General features: G+C 33.8%; 1 protein-coding gene across 1 annotated transcript in view; it reads right to left on the bottom strand.

Moving 5' to 3' along the window:
• LOC146992881 (transmembrane protein 163a-like) overlaps positions 1–23,116 on the bottom strand; it is a 32,337-nt gene extending 9,221 nt beyond the window's left edge. Inside the window, exons 1-4 of the mRNA XM_085810097.1 lie at positions 22,774–23,116; positions 15,236–15,330; positions 9,159–9,255; positions 604–715 (exon numbers count right to left, since the gene is read on the bottom strand). Of these exons, the coding sequence (XP_085666223.1) occupies positions 604–715; positions 9,159–9,255; positions 15,236–15,330; positions 22,774–23,064 (595 nt within the window). The 5' untranslated portion in view covers positions 23,065–23,116. The remainder of the gene's footprint in view (positions 1–603; positions 716–9,158; positions 9,256–15,235; positions 15,331–22,773) is intronic.
• Positions 23,117–23,776: the final 660 nt, after the last annotated feature.

Raw genomic sequence — 23,776 nt, 5'->3', positions numbered from 1 at the left:
ATTGAACACATCAACAGTAGATAAACTTATAATGAACTAGAAAATAAATAACAGAAGTAAGGTAAAATCCATGTTTGAAAGATTTCTGAAGTGTAAGAGCACCTGGTGGGTTCGGACAATTTAACGAAGAATCCGCACAAAATACGTTTCAAATAATGAATGCAAGAGAAAATAAAATGATTGAAATGCTTATACAAAAATGCAAATACAAACTCAATATACTAAATAAAAATAAAAACAATTAAGGGTATACAGTTTACCAATTGACTAGCCCTATGAGGGAAAAACTATGCACAATAGAGGAAGGAGGAAATTATGCTAATATTTTTCAAATTTTCAGAACCTTGCGTTAAAAAGCTGGGAGAAAGTAATACGCCAGGAAATGCAGTATCTCTTAAATCAAGTTTTAATTTCTGCTAATTTCTCGACTCAGGAAAACTATTAATACACAAAAATATTTTGGCTGAGACCTGCTCAGTTTTGCAGTATTTTGTACCTCATAACAATTTATTTTTTATATTGATTTAAAGCAATTGCAATATTTTGTTCCTTATAATAATCTACTTTTATATTGGAGTAAAGTAACAAGAAGGACTAACCTACCATCTAAAAACAAAGTTTCACTTCGCATTTTCTTGCACAGAATATATTTTGCCAAACCCATCAAAACACAAACTCCAAAGCCCGCAGCAGAAAGTGTAAGAAGAATCGTAAACTAAAACAGAAAAGAAAAACAGAAGTGAGAATCAATGCGGTAAAATAAAGAGTGTAATAAAATAACTAAAAATGTTAACAGAAAGTTTTACATAAAAAAAAAAGCAAACTTCGTTTTACATTTAGTTTACATTACTAAATTTGGTGTAAATGAATGCATACGAACCCCGAACATGTGTGCACGTTTACAAAAGCGTCAGTTTAGGTAAACATTTAATTCCAAATTTAAAAGCGGTTCGAAAAGCCCAAGAGAATGAACCTATAACTGTACATAAAACCCATTATAAAATGCAAATTTACACTGCTAGGTAATGAATTTTAATTTCTGATAGTCAGACCTTGCGTAAGTATGGACAATTTTTTTTAACTTTAAATGGGAAAAGAAATTTGTTTTTCTCATTTTAATTCTTATTTTGTCCTGACATCTATTTGGGGTGTTACAAAAATGGTTATAACTTTATTTTCTTAAATATTTATGTTGGATAGTTTTTTAGTTCCAAATATTCACAAAAGAAGATTGAGGATTTTTGAAAGCATTTTCAATCCTGCTTGTAAGAAAGTCCTATAAATATAATATCTACCTTTCTTCATAATCTTGGCAGAATAAATATTAAAATTAGTGAAATATTCACTATGCTTTGATCAGTCTGAAATAACTGGTTACTTATACCTTTACATGCAAAGTTCTAGAGATGTATTATTTAAAGCTTTTAAAGAACAACCTTATACTTTCAGAACGGGTACTATTTTATCCACAGCTGAAGTGAGCAAATTTTATAGTAGGCAACACGAGATAAAACAATTTTCCCGACTTTAAAAAGTAATAATAATAACTATGTTTGAAACGTATTATAATTCTTTCAAGTAATTAATGTAGTAGCTCTTATTCTAACAACGTTTCACTACACAAAATAACAGAACAATGTAAAACTCAAAAGCTGATATATTTCAAGAATTTTTATCCAAAATTAATTTATTTCGAGAATTTTCTCGAAAAATACCAAGTTTTGGTTTATCAAACAGTTATTCAGCTGTGGTACAGGTGAACGCATAATATACATTACGAAATCATTCGCTTTGTTCCTGTTGCTAAAATACTCTATTATTAATGTGAAAAGAAAATGATTCATCTGAAAACAAGAAAAAAAAAACTGTCCATTTTGCTTTAATTTCCGAGTCCTAGAGCATCCTAGAGTAGCATATCCCCAGATATCTGAGAGCTAGAAGCAGAAAAAGGATGCATGGTTGTCGAAAATGAAATAAAAGACATCCATCTACTACCAGGATTTCCTTATGTTCGTTCAATTTTTTAAAGGAGTACATTATTAGGTAATATTTTATGCATTTACTCACTTTTTAAATACAGATGGCGTTTACACAATTTTAGAATAATTTCGATAAAGAATAAAAGAAAGAAAAAAAGTTTTGGAATAAAAGTTTCTGGCTACAGCTTATTATTTGAAATGAGAAACGAAAAATATCGTCTAAAATGAGACATATCGTCTACTACTTTTAAATTATTCTTTTCTTCAAAATGTCTCATGTAAACAAGCTGTGCATTAAAGGACAGGTTTTGGCGCTTTCCGTTTAGAAAAATTCCTCCTCCATTATTCAAAAACGCATGAGACTGGAATTTCGAAGTGCAAATTAAGCAACGTTATTAATCGGAAAATGGTCAGAGCGGACATTCTTGCACCTGTTGTGTTATTTCCCTAATCAGTCAAATGTGATCTATTGTGTAGTTTCGAGCTTTGCACCTGCTGTAGAGATAAGCCGATACTTTTGAGAGAGAAGGCCTTTCTCATTTTCTCAGTAGATGTTCGATCCTGAAGTGTGTATGTCGTTTTATATCGTCGAAAAAAATCTGTGATGGAACCCATAGCCATTTCAACAAAATTACTCTCTACAAAAAAAGGAAAAGAATGTTTAGTTGTAGATGATTACCCGCACCGTTTACACCGAAAAAATAAATTAGGAATGAGTTGGGTATGTGTAAAAGAAAAGACACATCATTGTAAAGGAAATGTGAAGACAAATTTTCAGTACGAAGTACTGAAGAAAACTGAACATTCCTGCCCGCCCAACGTTGCTGAGATCGAAGTTAAAAGGAAGTTAGAGACTTGCAGAAAAAGAGTCCGAGAAGAAACATCAGTTCCCATTCCACAGATATTTCAAGAAGAACTTTCAAAATTATATCAGAAAGGTTATGATTTCGTTGCTAAAATACCGACATACTCCAATGCCAAAACTGCTTTATGTAAGGAGAGGAGAAAGGCTTTGGGAGCTACTCAAAATCCCCAAAATGCCAATGACATTCAGTTTGCAAACGATACACTTTTGCTTTCTAATGAAGAAAACTTTCTTCGCTTAGACTTTCAAAATGACCAAGGTAACAGGATTTTAGTATTTGGAGGAGAAGAATCTCTGTACCTTTTGGAAAATGGAAAGACTTTTTTCTTAGATGGAACATTTAAAAGTTGTCCGAAACAATTTGCTCAAATATATACAATACACGTCGATTTAAGGAGTACAGCAACTGAGACCAACGTTTACCCAGCGCTTTTTGCATTTCTGCCTGATAAGAGACAAGCAACTTACATTGCAATGCTTCAGGAAGTGAAACGTTGGTGCCCTAAGTGGAAGCCGGACATTATAAAATTGGATTTTAAAGCCGCAGCCATCAATAGTTGTGTGTTAGAATTTCCCAGTTCGACTATTTCCGGTTGTAACTTTCATTTTAATGAATGTTTGTGGCGCAAGATACAAGAAGTGGGTCTAGTAAAGGAATATAAAGAGAACGAAAATATAAGAAATGTTTGTAGAATGATTTCTGCATTAGCTTACTTGCCAATGGAACACATAGCTGATGCTTGGAGCATTGTATGGGAAAAAGCTTTTAGCATTGACAAACTTACCACATTCATTGATTATTTTGTTGAGCAGTGGATGGACAATCCAAATACGCCCATTAAAGTATGGAACGTATATGGACAGCGTCATAGGACAAATAATTCTGTTGAAGGGTGGAATTCGAAATTAAATGCAATCACTGGCAGAAACCAGCCTAATGTCCACTTATTAGTCAGAATACTAAAAGAAGAAACACAAAAAGTGTCTTTTAATTTGAAATCCAGAGAATTAGGCGACCCTGGAATAAAAAGGAAAAAAGCATACGTAAAATTGGATGAAAGAATTGAAAACATCCTTAAGGAATTCGAAACATCAAACAATTTAGAAAATGTCTGAAATCTTTAAGTTTTGTAACTAGGTTGGACTAAATCCAATGGTAAATTATATTTATGCCTTTATAATAAAGGTTAATTAGTATTTATTTACTTGTATTTATTTTTCTTTTATTTACTTGTATCTGTTTTATATATTTTACTTTTAGTATTTATTTTTACTTACATTAATGAAACTAATTAATTTTATGGCAGTTGCATCTGTTCTAATATTTATTTGACTCTAAAATATAGTTTTCCACAAAATCCCTGGAGTTCGTTCATACCCTTCATTCTATTGTTACTTACTATTAATTTTTAAATATTTCTCTGAAAGTTTTTATTTTTATTACATTTTGCTATGTTTAAAATGCATTTGCACTATAATATCTTAACAATTTAATATAAATAACTAAATTTGATTGGCAAAAATGTATTTATCCTTGTAATTCGATAATCGAGTGCAAAAACAGAAAACTTCGGTGAAAAAAACGTTATCCCATGTGAAAGAGATTTGCCACTTAAAATGCTGTTTTAAACTATATTTGTGACTTTTAAAAGTATTTATTTACTTATTTATTTGCACCCTTTATCTGTTCCATGATGGGGAAAAAAATGTGTCCGCTCTAACCACGATGAGTTTCGCAGTGTCCGCTCTGGCCACGTCCGCTCTGGCCACGTAACCTTCAAAAGAATACCCGAAAAGGTACGTACTGTTTCTAATGTTTCTAAAGCGTTGGTAGCAAGAGAAAAATCGATTGAAAAGTCTTTTCACCTGTATTAATAATAAAAAAAATAATAAATCGAGATTTACACCTTAAAAAACATAATATTCACTATCTTTTGCTGAGAGATGTGGCTCAACGCAAAATAATTTCATTAAAACTGTTTAACAGGAAATAAATGAAAATACATTGTGACCCTTGATGAAGTATGGCTTTACCTAACTAATGCAACAAAAAGTCTATTTGTTATTGAAAACGAAGAAAAAAATCTACAGACCTGGTACTGTCAATGCAAAGAAAGTTTCAGTATAGTTTAGTAAGGTGTTTATAAATGTCGCAGGATTCTCTTACAGTGGAAAATTAAAAACAGGAAGAGTTGGGGCAAATGTTAAAATCAACTCAACGTACTATCAAGAGAAAGTTTTACGTTCGATATTTACAGAAAAAATTAAATTTCTTTATCCCAATGTCTCTTAAAAAGTGAAACTTCATCAAGACAAGGCAACAAATCGTATTTCAAAAAATACCACTGCATTCCTTGATTGGTTTGGTTTGGTTTGTTTGATTAGGCAAAGCACTCGAGAGCTATCTGCCTAAAGGGAGGGATGCCTTCGTGGGGGACTTTCTAAGAAAGACTGTCTCGTATACACGTTACGCATGGGAAAAACAAAATAAACAAAACAAAACAAACAAAAAAAAATAAAAAATAAAAAAATAAAAAAAAAAAAAAAACACGCCCATGCAGCCAGTCAGTTCGCCGATATTCGAAACACAGGCCAAACTGCTTTCAGCGATTTACTGCTCGGTCGTTGGTGGACGCCTGGATACTTTGATAAAAAGGAAGACTGATTCAAGTACTGCCCATACACTTTTCCAACGTATTTCTGCGAAGTCCCCTGACGCTTCACCTATGAACTATTGCAACATTGATCTCTTAAAAATAGCTGTTTCTGAGTGCAAACCCTCTATAATTGATGGACTCTGAAAATTAGTGGAAGAGGAATAGAACTCAGTACTCTTGGAAATTTTCGAAAAGCCCTTATATCACAAAAGTCACTATGAAGACCAAATAGTCCAGAAAAAAGGTTATAATATAGAATATTAAATATACTCTTTACATTTTAAACATTAATTAAACAGCTGTGAAATTGTTGTAAAAATGTGTAAACACCCTTTATGTATCAAGTATGAAAATGGCATTTTTTTTTCCTCTTGCGACCCACCCTATTATGAAATGATGACTGTTTAACCCACTTGAGGTATCATTTGACATGCCTGGTCTAGAAGCATCTCTGGAATTTCACTTCACATATATTGTTATTATCTTATAATATTGATAGAAAAATATCATACCACCAAATGTTTCGAGATGATTCGCATAACCTACAGCAAGTGCTGTGCTTTGATTTGTCAGGCTTAGATGTTTGAGTATTCCAGTGACTCTGGAGTTGGCTTTTGGGACATGCCTTTACCACTGAAAGCTTTTGAGATGAGTGAAGTACCTCAGCTGTTATGGGAAATTTTTTACAATTACATATGATAAAAATATTACCCAGTACAGCAGAAATTCCCCTATAATCCTACCGATGCTAAAGCCTAGCACTTTTTATCGATTGATATTTGATTTTAGTGCACTTCTAGTGTGTGTGTGATTACGGCAAAGCCTCGAGGGCTATCTGCCTAAGGGGAGGGATGCCTTCGTGGATGGCTTTCTAAGGGAAACTGGCTCGTATACACGTTACACATAGGGAAAACCACGAAAACGCCCATGCAGCCAGCCCGCTCGCGGGATTCAAACCTCGGCCCGAACTACCAGTGTTCAGCGACTTTACCGCTCGGCCGCTGGGAGTGCACTTCTAGAGGACCATTCATTCTACTAAGTTAGGTGCCTACGTGTTACGGCTACGACTTCAGTAGAAGTCACTAAAATTTCAGAAAGTGCCACACTCTGGCAACCATGCTCATAACACTCTCTTATAGTCAAGCAATGTCGACCTTTTTGTATGCTTTCATTTAGCTGCATTCCAAGTTCCAACGGTTTCATAAAAGGATTAACATTTTTTTATCTTGAACTTAATTTTAAAATATGCGCTTATAGAATTTTCAGCAGTGGAAAAATCTTCGGTAAAATTTCTGATGGACTGCAGAATCTGCCGCAACATCTCTAAAGGGAACAACAAAAAGTTGTGTTTGGTACATAGCCAGTGTTGCCCAGTCTGCTAATCTCTGATGTTTTTTCAAGCGAAAACAGAGTGCTGTGTACTTGGAGAGAAGAATAGCGCAAAAAACTGAAGAAAGATTTGGAGAGGAATGTGTTTTATTTTTCAATGTGTAGAGTCATTTGGTTAATTGGAAGCAGAAGAATTGAAAAATCAGCAAACGCCTTCGCCGGGAATCGAACCACGGACCACTGGATGCCGACTCAGAGTGCAGAACAACTACACCACGAAGGCACGTTAGGAAAGTGGGAGAAATACCTTATATATTCCTCTTTTTAAAGGGTGACTGGGGTTTTCAGGAGACCCAGTCGTCAGATCCTGGGTGCGGAGAATCATCATCCACAACCCTTTTAGTTCGAGCGCCACTTTTTGAGTCATTAGGTTAATTGAAAGCAGGATAATTGAAAAATTAGCAAACGTCTTCCCCTGGAATCGAACCACGGACCTCTGGATACCGGCCCAGCGTGCAGAACCACTTCACCACGAAGGCACGCTAGGAAAGTGGGAGAAATACCTTATAAATGTATCACGTAATCCTTATCTAAAAATTAAAATTTGTATATTAAACTGCTGAAGTATGTTGACTTTACATATGCTGATAATGTTTGCCGTCTTACGATACATACCTTGGGTTCTTCGAGATACCTACCTTGGTTACATTCGAGTTTGGGAATCTTTTTTTAAAAAGTGGCGAAAACCACCAAAATAACGTTTACCGTTTCATCTGTAAAATGTTTCCAATTCGCCCCAAGGTGGTTGCTTTAATACGCAAGTATCCTTAATTGATTTATCTGACTTGGTAATTGAATAGCTTTTTTTATGGCTTCGATAATTTTCCGAAGACTGTTCTAGGAGACGTTTGAATTGCTTTCATTCGATCAGGCTTTACCACTATACTAACTTAGCATGTTCGATCTGAAAATTTTCAAACCGAAATAAAACTGAAGATTCAACTTCCCATTGAATCCTACATATCGTACCACTTAAATTTTCAACGATAATGGGTTATAGCGTCGTGGATGAAGGAAATGTTTAGCGTTTCATAGCCAAATTATAAAATTAACTAAGTAAAACAAACTAGAAGCTAGAAATATTAATTAAAATTCATGACATTATTACTTCTTCCTTTGAATAGAAATAAATTAAAACATACTTTTAAATAAAAGAGAAGAATTAAGGAAAATTATTTTCCTGATACAGTCAACAAGTATTTTGAAACGCGAATGGAACATCTAAGGACACTTTCGTCTAATCCCAATTTCATTCATACAACTTCTCGTTTTCCTGAATCAGGAATGAAATTTAATTTTTCATCTCCATAGAATACTTTTTAAATCATATGTAATGATTTATTTAGATTACCGCAAAACACACTAGGGCTATCTGCTTAAGGGGAGGAATGCCTTCATGGAGGACTTTCTGTGGGAAACTGGCTCCTATGCACGTTACACATGGGGAAAATCATAAAAATATCCTTATGGTCAGACCTTTCGCCCGGAATCGAGCTGAGGTCGGAATTACCAGTGTTTAGCGACTTTAACCCTCGGCCTCTGGTGGGCCATCATACGTAAGGAAAAGAATGATTGACGCAGAGTATAACCTAAAACAATTTAATTTAGATAAGTCTATGGATGTGAACCCATTTGAATTTGATTTTATTGGTGCATATTTTTTTTTTCATTTTCGGTATTGAACCTAAATTTTGAAATTTCAAATTTTGATAACATTTCTTCCCTTTAACAGTGTTTCATTTCTTGTTTCTGATCATAACTAAAATTCACCGCCCTGCTCGATATCACGGTTAGAGGTTCTGGCCGCCGTATCGTTGGGCCTGAGTTCTGATCCTGGAAAAGCCTTGGATTTTTTTTTTTTTTTTTTTTTTTTTTTTTCCCAAGTACATTTTGTCTCTGTGGCACAGAAACACTTAAAATACACTGGAAGCTGAAAGTCTTCTAGAGCAGTTTAATGGCAAGGGAAGAGAAGTGGGAGACCTTTGGATGTTTCCCAGAGTAATTCTTCTTCAAAATTAGGACGAAATTAAGCAAAGTCTTACTGTCATAAGTTCCCGACATCCATGCCACAGACAGGTGTAATCTTTCGCTCCTTGGGATGATAAAATTCGTGGACTTGATCATATATTACTGCCAGATAGTTCTCAATATCTAAAATTCTATGTAATTTGTAGGTGCATAAATTTTCATTTCATAACAAACAACAGTGAAGAGAAAATATAGAAATCTAGATTATTATATTAGCAAACGGAAAAAATAAATACAAACCCATTCTGGACCTTCCTTTAAGAGCAAAAAGTAAGTACCTTCAATAATAACGCCTACACCAGCAGCTATGAAGAGAATCCCTAAGCTCATGCAAGCCCTATAAAAATTTAATCTTGTAATTTGCGAAATATATGTTTCAAGTTACACTAGAAATATATTTCATTATAAATATGATATTAAATTTGTAAATTACTTAAGAGTTTTAAGTAATCTTTTTGAGAAATCGGGGTTAGAGTAGACTGAAGGGTACCCCTTGTATTATCCAGAAGATGTTGTTTCATTTATCGCCAAGTTGTAGTATAATTTATGGTAACCTGAGCAGTTGATGTATTTAATTATGGCAAAGCACACTACGGCTATCTGCCTAAGGGGAGGGATGCCTTCGTGGAGGACTTTCTAAGGGAAACTGACTCGTATACACGTTACACATGGGGAAAACCACGAAAACACCCATGCAGCCAGCCCGTTCGCGGGATTCGAACCTCGGACCGAACTACCAGTGTTCAGCGACTTTACCGCTCGGCCGCTGGTGGGCCACCTTAGCAGTTGAATGTTGCGTAAATATACTTTTACCTAGAACTGGGTGCTCCTTTGACTTTTTAAGTAAAATTATACCGATGTGTACATGGACAAAGTCAAGGGAGTGTGAAATGCCAAGTTTGTTCAACTCTCTGATTTTTTTGAAGTGAAAATATGTCTACGTGTACTCATAGTAAATAAGTCAAGGGAGTACACAAGGCCTAGTTTTTGCAATTCTGTGATTTTTTTTAAGTGAAAATAGGTCAGCGTGTACATGGATACCGAGTTTGTGCAATTCTTTGACTTGTTATTTTGTCTATGTGTAGCGGCGATTTTTGGCGCTAAAATAGCAGCTACACTGTTCTAGGAGACGTTTGAATTGCTTTCATTCGATCGAACTTTACTATGACTACGATGACTATACTCACGTAATCATGTACCACCAAAAATCGCCAATTTTCGCCAAGGGGTACCCGTAAATATACTTTTACCGAAATTGGTATTTAGGCACATATTTTTGGGTTGGACGATGATTTTTTTTTTTTTTTTTTTTTTTTTTTTAAGTGTACAGTATCTTTACGGCATGTAAATACTTAAAATGCATGACAAACCAGAAGTTCTCTCGAGAGGTTTGGCGGTAGGGAAACGGATTTAGAGGATTTCATTTTATAACTGTGATGAAGTTGTCACCTAGATGTTCAAAACCAATGCCAGAGACAGGCAGAATACTGCGCTACTCACCCCGATGAAATTCGTGACCTGTTCTTAGGCGACAAATGAAATAAGTCACAGTTTGTTATATTACGAACTTCAGTTGCATTTTACAAATTCCAAAGTTATTTTTTTTAATTTTCTGGTACTCTAAGCCCCCGATAGGGGTATACTACTGTATAAACTATAAAATTAAAAAAAAATTAGTTTTTAAATGTTTTTCTTTGATTTCTGCCACTGACTTCGCTCTGTCTTTGTTGATGGATATTACTTTAAAATAATTCTTTCCTCCAACTCCTTTCCTCTGAAACGCTTATAAAATAAATTTGCAATTTTATTACGGTAATCATCGTACTTATCGACTTCAAGCACTTATCATTATTTATAAAAAATATTCCACATTTAGCAATACCAGCCATTAAATAATTGTTTTGCTAAAAAAAAGTATTAGACACTTTTTTATAAATGAAGAAAAGTTTCCAAAGACTATTTTCAAAAAGAAGTGCGAAACATTTTCGATCTCAACAAATTGATTATGTACTTAGGCACAAGAAACATAGCCAACAAATCTAATTACATCCTTCTATAATAGTTTATTGAATTAATAGACACATTAAAGTTTTGAGAATATATTTCAAATCTTAGTAAATTATTCACAGAAATGCTTAAAAATTTTATATTAAGGCAAAGTGTGTTAAGTATTTTCACTGAAAATATAAAATGTATTGAGACATACTTTATATTCCCAATGTAAATAAAATGGCATCCCAGAGATATAATATAATACCAATATTATATTAAGATTAATTTTAATTGGTACGAGTATATTGTTCGTTATTTGCAGAACTCAGTTACACGAAATGTGGAAATATTATTAACGTGCTTAGTTATCATTTCATCACGAGTCGGTGGAGTACATCGATAACGTTGAAGTCATGTAAAAGGATAACGTAAAAGCCTTATGAATACTTTCCGGGGAATTGGCAAAGTGAATTCTGACTTCTCGATCCAATGATTCCAAGGAGCTTGAACGATCACTGTCAGTTTCAATTCTTTCGGTTCCAATGAGCTGTATGTAGTAAGTATGCTTTGGTTACTTTGTTCTTCGCTGTTCGTTTCTTGATCTTCCTTCTGTCACCAATTATAGCTATTTGTCTCCTTCTTTTTCGCCCATGAGCAATGCGTAACGATCCTTACATTATTTTGCTGACAGCTGGATTCAGAAAAAGACGGGGTAAATTATTTTTCCTGGCGCACCCCGTAAAAATTTATCTCTGACCTCCATTGAATACATATGTGTCTTGATTATTTGCTTAATATTACGGTAATAAAAAGTAAAAATGTAGACGTACGCATTTATATTGCTCTGAAGACTCCCTTTTAATAAGGTCTCGATTTAACCAATTATGTTTTTGTCAAATGTTTTTTCTATTAATCGAGTTTCAGATGCTGGTTCTAGAAAACCTTTCACTCATTGACAAGATAAGTTTCTGTGCAAAAAATGAAAGTTAATAATTGTTTTAATAACTTAGGTATTAGGTAATTTTTTGTGCAAAATTGAAAATTAAATAGGAAATTGTTAATCATAGTTTTAATAGCTCTTGAGCTGATGCTTCAGTTAGAAGTCGCTAACTGCGCGTTTTGGTTCGTAGTCAATTCGTATGCGTATTTTTATCGCTTTTCTTTACCCCCCTTTTTTTTTTTTTTTTTAATTTGAGCTAATCTTGGACAAATGGAAAGAAACTTGTTAGCTATTGAAATCAAACTAAAACCTTTAGAACATACTGCTAGAAGACCTGTAACTTAGATATAGGTGATGCTAGTCATAACGAGTCTTTAAATCCCAAATCAAAGTGATTTTGTGACTGACTGTATGAGCCGTCGCTATTGCGAAATTAAATTTTATATGCTTTCATCAGTTGCGAGACGTTTTACGCTGTACTTTGTAATTGTGTGTGTGTGATTATGCTATCTGCCTAAGGGGAGGGATGCCTAAGGGGAGGGATGCCTTCGTGGAGGACTTTCTAAGGGAAACTGGCTCGTATACACGTTACACGTTACACATGGGGAAAACCACGAAAACGCCCATGCAGCCAGCCCGTTCGCGGGATTCGAACCTCGGACCGAACTACCAGTGTTCAGCGATTCCCCCCCCCCCGAGGGTCGACGTAGAGAACTCTGTGAAGCTACTGGCTAGGATCTGTACCTAGGCAGTCTCGGCCACGGGGGTATAAAATTTATGAACTTGGTGGTTCTGAAGGCTCTGGGAAAGGTCACTTATTGGCCGGCCTCGGAGTCTGGCACGTCCTAGCGCGGCGTGGTGCTAGTAACCCGTGGGGTTTTCCCCCGGGGTCGCTGGGTAATGTCCCACTGCGACGGGCTCGCCCGAGCGACTGGCAGGAGCAATTGACGACCGGTGCTGCCTGCTGACGTATCCAGGTGGTGCGCGGCTCTGCTGGAGGGTAATAGTGGAGGTTGAACCTCCACGACGTGCCCGAAGGCAGAGTCGACCTGTAGTGAGATTTAGTTACTCGGAACAGGGAAACCGAAACCCATAGTGTTCAGCGACTTTACCGCTCGGCCGCTGGTGGGCCTACATTGTAATTGAATAATGGCTATAATGAGCTGCCGTTAAAGGGGCTTCGACTCTATATAATTACTGAAAGAAAGTTTACTAATAATTTAACAAAATATATAAATATTTAACCGCTCGTTTGTTGCGAGATTAAGCAATTCCTTTTTCCCAAATACGCGAAATATCTGTCGGTTTTAAATTCGTAATGTGAGTTATGTTCGTTAGCGCCCATTGCGATACGTAACTGGAACGTGAACTGAGCGGGTTGATGACCAACAAAATGTTAAAGAATATTTATACACAACATATATGCATACTTTTTTAATCATATTTAAAGCGTATACTTACTATTTTGTATGTTTTTCCGGGTTATCCCGCCAGAGGACCGCTACCATAGAGGACGGTTAATAGGAATTGTGATTTCAGATGTTAGGCAAAATATTTTTCAACTTTCTTCAGCGCAAAATAAGAAACGTTTATGTTTCCAAATAAGTATTGTTAAATTAGTTAACTGAAAGTGTTAGATATTAACAAACTATGAAAAGTCAAAATTTACGTTCTAATATCAGCTGCAAAGGAGGATGTAAATCTTTAATATAAATTCTTTCTTCTGCTTTAAATACAGCATAATCCTCCACAAATTATTTAAATTGAACTTAATTACTCTATAATATTGAAATTTTATTTTATAATATTTACTTTTCGAAGGATATTTTTTCCGCTCTTTTTTTAAATGCTCGAATTTGTCGATGTCACTGCTTTAACTATATATCACAAATTCCTAACAAACTATATTGTAATATTTGAATAACTTAAACTGATAATTTAATCTCATGTATCAAATAAGAAAGAAGGGTTAATCTTCGGGTTATGGTAACTTGGCGATTTTTTTGGCGAAAATTTGGCGACCAACCCTGCTACAGCAACCTGCTAGTTTTTTGTTCTTTTTTTTGGACGCCATTTTGTTTTCACAAAGTAAAGGCTTTTTTTTTTTTTTTTTTTTTTTTTTTTTTTTTTAATACTCAACATTTTTTTCCAACAATCTGCTTACCGAATAACGCTTATGCTAGAACTTTTATGGAACAAAAGTGCTTAATCATGACGAAGATTAGGTGCGAAATTGGGATAAAGCGCAGAATCGTCCACTGCTTGCCGCGTTTTTAAGAATTGCATATACACGGTATAATCCATGTACACGTCGACCTATTTTCACTTAAAAAAAATCCCAGAATTGCACAAAAATGCATTGCGCACACTCTTGACTTTATCCATGTACACTGCTAAAGTCCTAGCTAGTAACCTTTATCGCCTTACCAAAATGTCGCCAAATTACCTGTTGCCATATTCCAAAGATTAGCCGAAAGAAGATACGATTTCAAAATTTGCAGGCGAAAATAATATCAAAATCAACTCTCACATATGGCTATTTTAAAAGAGAAACTTAAGAATATTTTTATGTTGACGGATCAGTTTTGTTTATTTCTTTTCTTCGAATTTCTCGCTTCCAATTCAACTCTTATAGGAAAGATAAATTAAGCTTAGATATTTAAGTAATACGCGAATGAGCTAAAGTTGGTTCTATTGAGAAAACAAAGTTTCTTACTGTTTATTTTTCACTGCATGAAAATTATTAATATTAATATTTAAATTTACTTTAAATTTTTGCAGGGGTCAGACCATGTTATGCTTAGTCCTGTAATTAACCACAGCTTAGAAGGCAAATAAAAGCTGTAGTTCATTTTTAACTTGAGTGATTATTTTTCCTACTTCTCTTAGCATTTAGGGTCAAAAACCAGAAAACAGTAGGCTCGAGCCATTTCGAAATAAAAATAGGTTTATAAAACTATTGGGGTGAGGAAGAAGTTTATAACTTGAATTGGGTATTAAATATTTCTAAATTTATTAACTCTTTGCATAAAAAAATGCTATTAAGTCTTTTCTCTGATATGCCTCGCAGTAGTCGTTTGTGCTTCGTAAATAATTATTAATGACAACGCGACTTCCTAATATGTTGAAAGGCCCTTAAAGAAAACTAACGCTTAATTAATTTCAAATGTTAGAATAATATTGCTTTAAGACAAAACACATTTTATAAATACTGACGTTCACCGTAAAAGAGCATCAGAATAATCATTCAAATAATACTAAGATACTTTTCAAAATATCATTGCATTTTCGTAACTGTTATGTATTTTAAGATTTTAAAAGTATAAAAAATATAGAATGAAACAAATGTAGCAAATCAGCTGTTTTACAAAGCAATTATACTTACCTATTTTCTCTTTGGAGAGAGCAAGTACTATGCGGTGACCCGAAGTATCGCCATATCACGATAAGAGATGAAAAGAGGTCAAGTACGCAATCAACCTGAAATTTCATCAAAATGTTTCTGTTAATATATGGATGTATCTGATTCATTCATATTACGAAAACAAGCAGGCAATCAAATACACGCATTTTTCTAATAAATTACATTATTTAAAGTAATTTAGGTATTTTATTTTTCTGATTCTTAAATTCCATTCACTGATTTATCCGTTTGGAAAGCCCATCTTTAATAATAGAATTATAATTTCGCAACAAATGGAAAAGAGCAAGATGAAAGTGTCTGAAAAAGATAGTTGTAAAATTGTATACTTGTGCTTTATCCTAAATCAGACGATTTAATAGACACCCCGAATGATGATAAACAAAAACAAAAAAAATGAGACAGTTCTATATCTCCCGTTCTACTGGGCCTAATGACAAAATTAAAATTCAGTTTTTCATGTCTCGAAAGCGCGATTTAGGATATATATTAGATTTATATATAGCAGCTCTCTTCTAACATAGGTATTTTGACCCAAAATCCAACTTTTTCTGAAATAACATAATTTTTTTTAATATTTTTTTCTACGACTCAAATTATGCCTAAATATTAATTTTTTTAAACTTTGGCGCGAAATTCACGAAGAAATTCAAAAATTTATTATGGCGCAATTTTTCCAGTTTGTGCAAGAATAATTCACTTGGCGAATTTCTTAATATATGGCAACCAATTTTCCTTTTCCTTCCATTATGCCGGAGCGGAAAAAAGGCACTTCGTTCCTATCTTTTTACATTGTGCGGGAAAAAAGTTACGTCATTCTAACTTCCAAATAATTTCACCAAAGTGTCTAAACCACATTAGATGTTTAATCGCTTTCAACAAATATGCCAAATTTAAAAACGTTTCAATATATAAATTCACGTATATCTTCGGAAATTTTGAATAAAAAACTGTAATTTTTTGCAGGTATGCTTGGAAATACATCTACTTTAAGATGATGGTAAAAATTTTATAGATTTATAATACAAAATGTTTCTGAAAAATTTATAAAAATTATTTAAAAATACAAATTTTAAAAAATAAATCATAAGGAATGGGTAAAATTTTTTTGGAAATGAACCCGAATTTCTAAATGTGAAAGGAAGAATCAAATAAGTTTAATAAAAAAGAGAGATTAATACATATACTTATATGTGTATTTAATTATGACAAAGCACACTAGGGCTATCTGCCTAAGGGAAGGGATGCCTTCGTGGAGGATTTTCTAAGGGAAACTGGCTCGTATACACGTTACACATGGGGAAAACCACGAAAACGCCCATGCAGCCAGCCCGTTCGCGGGATTCGAACCTCGGACCGAACTACCAGTGTTCAGCGACTTTACCGCTTGGCCGCTGGTGAGCCTAATACATACACACCAAACTCAATTAATATTGAGGAGCTAAAATTTTGAGAGCTAATTTTTTTAAAAACTACTTGTGCGATTTTTACAAAACTTGGTAGTTTGGCGTAATTTGAGTCGTAGAATTGAAATATGGAAAAAGATTGGAATGTTATTTCAGAAAAAGTTCGATTTTGTGTCAAAATACCTATATTAAAAAGTGCTATGTATAAATCTAATGCATATCCTAATTCGCCCTTTCGAGACATGAAAAACGCAAGTTGAATTTCGTCAATCGGCCCAGTAGAACGGGAGATATAGAACTGTCTCACCTTTTTTTAGTCCAAAGGGGCTTTGTCTCTGAAGGACTATTGTTTTCGTATTGCGATTTTGCGTTGAATCACTATAAACGGCGAATAACTTTTCAAACTGTTACCACCAAATGTTAGAGACCTCCACTATATTTGAAGAAATTAAATAAGGAAAATTCTGCAAAAATATATGCATATTTCTCGCATTATGATAAAACAACGGTACATAGAGCCATTGAATTTTGAATGACGTAATCCTCCTACGAATATGGGCATGTAGAAGACCAAATTTGAAATTTGGAATTTGGTTTATTATCTATTTTCTATTTTGTAAAACTTTAACGAATTTTTGATTAACGAACTCAAGGATTTCAAAGCGAGCATTGGCAACGTTGTACAGAAAAAACATTTTTATCTCCAGCGCGCGAGTCTCTGTATCGGAAATTCTGAAGGGATATGCTCATTTTAAAACTATTTTGCGATACTGCTCTTGAACTGAATTTTAGGGTTTAAGTGTGAAGAAAGTGATATTTAATAAATAAAGGTAACAGACAAAATGTTAAAAAAACGCTCCTTTGGACGTAATTTAAAATCTGAAACCTTTCAGACTTTCTTTTTATTTTAATATTGTTTTAATTCCATTACATATTTTTTTTTCCCGCAGTGTACCTTCTTATTGCAACTATGTCCTTAATTTTCATAAAGTCGCTGACGTTCGGTCCGAGGTTCGAATCCCGTGAACGAGCTGGCTGCATGGGCGTTTTCGTGGTTTTTTCCATGTGTAACATATATAAGAGCCAGTTTCCCTTAGAAAGTCTTCCACGAAGGCATTCCCTCCCCTTAGGCGGATAGCCTTAGAGGCTTTGCCGTTTTCCATAAACCAAAACTTAATTTTCGGCTAGTGATTTTAAGCAGCTGATGACTTAACTTCGAAAGTTTTTGCTATTTGTTGTTTTCTTCATGGGTTTGAATTAACTTTATAGGTGTACCAGGTATTGCTTGTTTATTTAGCGAACATTGAAGAACGAAATGGAAGCTATTTACCTTTCTTCGAAATTACGAATATTGTCAAAAATTTTCCAGTTCCTTTAAAATGAATTTTTGTGTTACTGAAGAAAACATTTTATAGATATACAAAAGTGAAACGTTTTGACAGATGGTTACACCAAGAAAAGAAACGTGGTTTAAAGGAGCGGAATCCAGTTTAGTATAAATTATGGTTTATTTACTGTAGGGTTTAAGATAAAGCATTGAAATTATTGGAGATTGAGAAATACTCGAAAAACTGAAAATGTTTTTCTCATTTACAAGTATAAAATATTATAAAAAAAATCAATTTCTAACTCGCTGTGACTATAAAACTGAAAATATACGAAGTTATTATATTTGGCGATGGAAAGCTGTTTTGGGGGATTTCAGATATCTAAACGTTTCGTCAGAAAGTTCTGGTCAAAAGGTTAGCCGCTGAGAATCCGGTATATATATATATATATATATATATGTAATATTTGATAAAAATTGAGAGTTCAAGGTTGTAAGACCTTTCTCTGTTAGCTACTAGAGGTTCTCAGCAAAGGAAAGCTTGCCTTGCGGTGATATGGTGCACTTCTCACTTGCGGTGATATGGTGCCATAATTGAAATGGCAACCCTACACCAAATTTTGGAAATATATATTTTAGGGGTTTATGCTATCCTCTTTTTTTCTTTTTATCAAATTCGTTCCTCCTTTCCCAGAAATCAAAATTATTGAAATCTGGACTAAGAAAACTCAATTTTTTTTTTATTTATTTAATCACAATAATATTCTTGAGCAAATTATTTGAAAGAGTACTGAACCAAAAGAAATTAAATTTCATAGAACCACAATAAAGTTTTTGTTTTCCAGTCGTGAGCCCTTTCATGTCTTTTAAACTGTCTTCTTCAATAATTAAAAAAATTAAAATCTTACAATCTTTATGTTTAGGACAGGGAGAAAATATTTACTAAAACTGTTTATATGAAGCAGATTCGTTATCTTTAAATGTGATGCTATCAAATTTCTGACGATCCTTCCGTTTCATACACTGAATAATTTTTATTTTGTAGAATGAAACTTAGCCCACCAGTGACTGAGTGATAAAATCGCGTCTAGCAATTTGTTCCAAGCCCAAATCCCGATGAACGATTTCGTTACATGGTGGTTTTCGTTACCTATAAAGTGAATGTGCGCTGTTCCAATAAATTTGATTCTCTTAAGAAAATCATCTACGAAGACTATCGCCTTTTTTAGGCTGATAATAGTGGTGCATTTTGCTGAGATCTAAATAATCCTTATCCTGATGAATCTTGAAATATAAAAGTTTAGGTGGTGACTCATATATAAATCAAAAGATTTAAAATATCTGATGAGAAGGAAAGAAACATTTTTGTATTATGAATCACAAAATTTAATCCATAATAAAGACCCCTTTTTTCCTTTTCACAATGCATCTATAAACAAAACTGAAACAAGTAATATAAATTTAAAAAGCAGAAAGCTCAAAATGTATTACAATTGCTTCTTATTTAAAGGTTAATATCTCAAAAATCATTACAAAATAGGGGAAAATTACTGTTAAATAATAAAGAAGGCTAATTGGTTCCCATTAATCATACGTCTGTTCAAATACGGGAAATCATTGCGAACTGCCCACCAGCGGACAAACGGTAAAGTGTCTGAAAACTAGTAGTTCGACCTAAGATCGAATCTTGGCGAACGGGCTGGCTGCATGGTTGGTTTCCGTGGTTTTCCACATGTGTAATGTGGATACGAGCCAGTTTTCCTTAAAAGGTCTTCCACGAAGATATCCCTCTGTATAGGCAGATAGATTCCAGTTGCTTTGGTTTAATCAGCTAACCTAAACTTAAAATATTCTGAACTTATTTTCATGCCTGTAGGTCTTCCAGGATCTGTTTTTCATAAAATTAATCAGTAAAAGCTATTCCGCTATTCATCTTCTTCTGTGTCTGTGACTGTCAGAGACGCAAAAATCAGCAACATATGACAGTTCTAATAAATTTGATTTTACGCCAATAATTATTTATTCTTAAACTTTAAGCAAGATAAAAACGTTGTGCATGTCTTTGTGATGACCGTTTTGGCTTCTTTTTCATCGTATATTTTCGTAAAATAAGCAATATACTGTAACAAATTATTTTAGCATTGAAGAATTTAGATGTAGTTCTGATGAGAGTATTTTTTATGGGGGTTTCTAATATCAGACTGCAAAGTTGGAAATACCGTGGTTCAAAATTTACCATACACAGAAAAACTATTAAATTTTAAAAATATTATTATTGTTGGGCTAGTTTACAATTTTACGTGACTAAAATTAGCATTTGCTAGTTGTATATTATTTACCCCGCATACTTATTGTGTAAATGCATACACTAAAGCTTTTCTGCCAACTTCGCTTTTTAAGCCTGGTGTGCCTTTTACTGATCAAACATGCTATATAAATTCAGCTTCAAGAAGATAACTGCAGTATTGTATTAATGCCTGCAAAAGATCAGAAATTGGAAACTTTAGAGAAAAGAACATAATCATTATTAAAGACTTAAAAGTGAGCACTGAAGATTGCAACGTAACAATATCTCATAATACAGCAGTTATATCACATGTTTACACAGGCTTCCGCGAGTGGAAGATTAACCATGCTCAACTCTAGTCCCTAGTCAACAGCTGTATTCAGCGATGTTCTGGAGTTATTGATTATGCCATCTTCCTTTAACTTAACAATGTTTTCCTCTTTAATTGAATTTAATTATGAAGTTCTTTCATCTCTAAACTCATGGAAGTCTAATATCAAAAGGAAAGTTTCAGAATGTTTTGTTTAATTTCGTTATTAGATTTCTGTTTACGTGCTTCAAAAGAAATGAAGAGGTAAATGTAATTTTAAAACCTTTAATACATTATCTGGCTTTAACAAAATCCACATACATTTATTAAAATCTGAAACAAACCATCATTTTCATAATTTTAACATATACTTGGTATAGATTTCAAGGCTGATGATCGCAATTCGCATGCTACTGTCACCTTGACATACCAAATTTAAAAATTTCGCTTACTTTTACATTCCATTCCTTGGTAATATACACACTTTGCATTGCAATTAAAAGTAAAGTTAATTTGAGCTTCAGAAGACTTAATTAGCCACCCTTTCAAATACAGCTGAAAGCTCCTATCATAGCAAAGTAAAATTATTTTCTTCTAAGATATTTTAGGTACTTCTTTGTTATAGTGGCTCCCAAATATATTTGGCGATTTTAAATTTGCGCCAAGATCTCAGTTATAATAAGCTCGTGAAGAATATAAAAATAAACAACACAATATATAATAATAACAATAATGTTCATACGTCGTTTCCTAAAAATATTTTTAAGAATCGTTATTAATTTATCGCATGTTAATTGTTCCAGTCAACTGCAATACTTTCACGCATATAAAGTTGTCTGTTACACCATTTCACGGACGTTAACTCCTCTGCGCAAGAATACATAAATCTAATAGCAGTAGCTGAAACCCGCTGAATCTATTTCCAACATGGGGGGGGGGGCTTTCTTTTTGCAATTGCCGTTTTCGCATACTCGTTTGTCAGGTAAAAGACCTCTTTCTTGAAAAAATGATATGATAGACATCTATCTCATTAAATATTGTTAACACCATATTCGCAAAAAAGCAATGAATATATTTTAAAATAAACATTGAGAATTCGAAAACCTTATAAAAAATTAGTAATATAAGAACACTCGGCGGGAGCAAAAATGCAGCGCAGTTTAATATACGATTATGTGGCAAGGTATAAGAACACGCAGTCGGTGCTAATATACGATTAGGTGGCGAAGTATAAGAATACGCAGCCAGATTTTGACGAGATATCTCGGTTAATTAGCGATTCAATCTCGGGGAGGGCTATAACAAAGAAGTCCCATATTGTCTTCAAAAACACATGTTTTAGTTAACGTCTGTGTACATAAATATAAACTTATTTATTTCCTGATCATTAAGAAAAACGAATAGCTGTGTTTAAAACATTTATTTACAATTTCTAAAAGTTATTACTTTCAATGTCGTTGTTGAAATGCAATGTTTCCTGTTAGTAGTGATTTAAAGGAATTTATGATTATTTTAAATAATAATTTTCTTTATGGGTCTAATATTTACACAAATAGGTTTTGTATTGCGAAAGGATCACATTATTATTGTTTTTCGATTGTAAATCGATATTGTTTTTAAACTGACTCCAGGAAATTGAAAATTAAAATAATTTTTTAAAAAAAAAAAAACGCTTTTCGTACCAACCGCATTAATGGTATTGATTCTAAGCGATCAGGTTCTTTTGAGCCACGAGAAAAGTAAAATTTTGGCTTGTGATCTGGCAAATAAGGTAGTATCTGAGAGGGTACTGAATGAAAAATTTTGAAATATTCTTCAACACTCTACTTCTTCAATATAATATTTCTTTTCTCCTTTTAATCCTATCGTAGTTAAATAAGAGGAAAAAATATATTCTTCCATTTCACATGCATGAGGGGAATACTAACAAATACCTGATGATATTTATCAAACAATCAATCAGTAGAAGAGTATGCTTCAGGAAGCTTAACTTTTAAACATCTCTGCAAGATTTCGCTAGTGATCTGCTATCCAAAAACTGGAAAAGATTAAATTACAAAACTAGAGCATTATAGCAGAAAAATAAAACACTAAAGAAACCTTGATTAATTATATAATATTTATTTCCATAAAATGATAATCAAAATGTAATGGGAAAAGCCCATGACTTACCGAGAGGTAAAATCGCCAAAAAAACCGTTTACTGTCGTTGTCGGCTCGAAGAAACCGCAAAGCGACCTCAAGAGATTTTGTTTTAGACCTCCAGAGTGCCATAGGAACTAGAATTAACCGTTTTACTGCTCGACGAAGGCTTAACGAGGTTGGGTTGTATGCGAGAAAAACAATGGTTTGTGTCCCACTCACTCTAGCTTGCAGAGGGACCCGTTTACATGCTCCCGTCATCATATTCAATGGAACAAAAAAGATTGGGTCCGAGTATTGTTTACTGCCGAGTCCAGACATTGTCTGAACAATAAATCTAGACGTGTTTTGATCTGGAGGGAGGAAGCAACGCGCATTTTATTTTTCCTGGTCCGTGACGTATCCCGTTTCCGGGACTACGGTTTAATGGTTTAGGGAAGAATCATGACAAAGCTGCATCGAGCTGCATATGTTTCAAAGAGATTCTGTAACTGCTCAGAGATATGTAGATGATGGTACTGGAAACCCAAGTTAGACTGTTTAGGGGTGCTGTTAGCTCAGAGTGTTTGCTAATGGATGCTCGGTGTCGTCTAGCATATGTCGTATCAGAATACTTGCAAACAGAAGATATCACTCTAACGAATTGGCACTCTTAACTCAAACTTTCCGGACCCTTCAGGAGCTGAAAATTGTACTTTTAGAAGAATGGCGTGCAATTCCAGAAGATTTGATCAACAACAAATCTGTGAAATCAAGATGTGAGTTATACATATATGTCCAAGGTGATCATACACCATCTTAAAGAAATAATTTTTCCACAAAAAATGACCTAATTTTTACATCATTTCCCAGTTTCCATAAATTTGGTTTAATTTCAATATTTTGAAAATAATCAACTGCCAAACATTATAATTAATGTTAAGTAATACTTTTGCACAAATTTCTATTAATAATTTTTCATTAAGTATCAGTTACTTTTTATTTCTGTCATTATCCTTTAATTTTGATGACCAATGTATCTGTATTCATCGAC

This window comes from Stegodyphus dumicola, chromosome X2, assembly GCF_044657685.1.
Source record: "Stegodyphus dumicola isolate Sdum_Otavi_A_Nest chromosome X2, ASM4465768v1".
NCBI classification, from domain to species: Eukaryota; Metazoa; Arthropoda; class Arachnida; order Araneae; family Eresidae; genus Stegodyphus; species Stegodyphus dumicola.
This window is presented reverse-complemented; position numbering and strand designations above follow the sequence as displayed.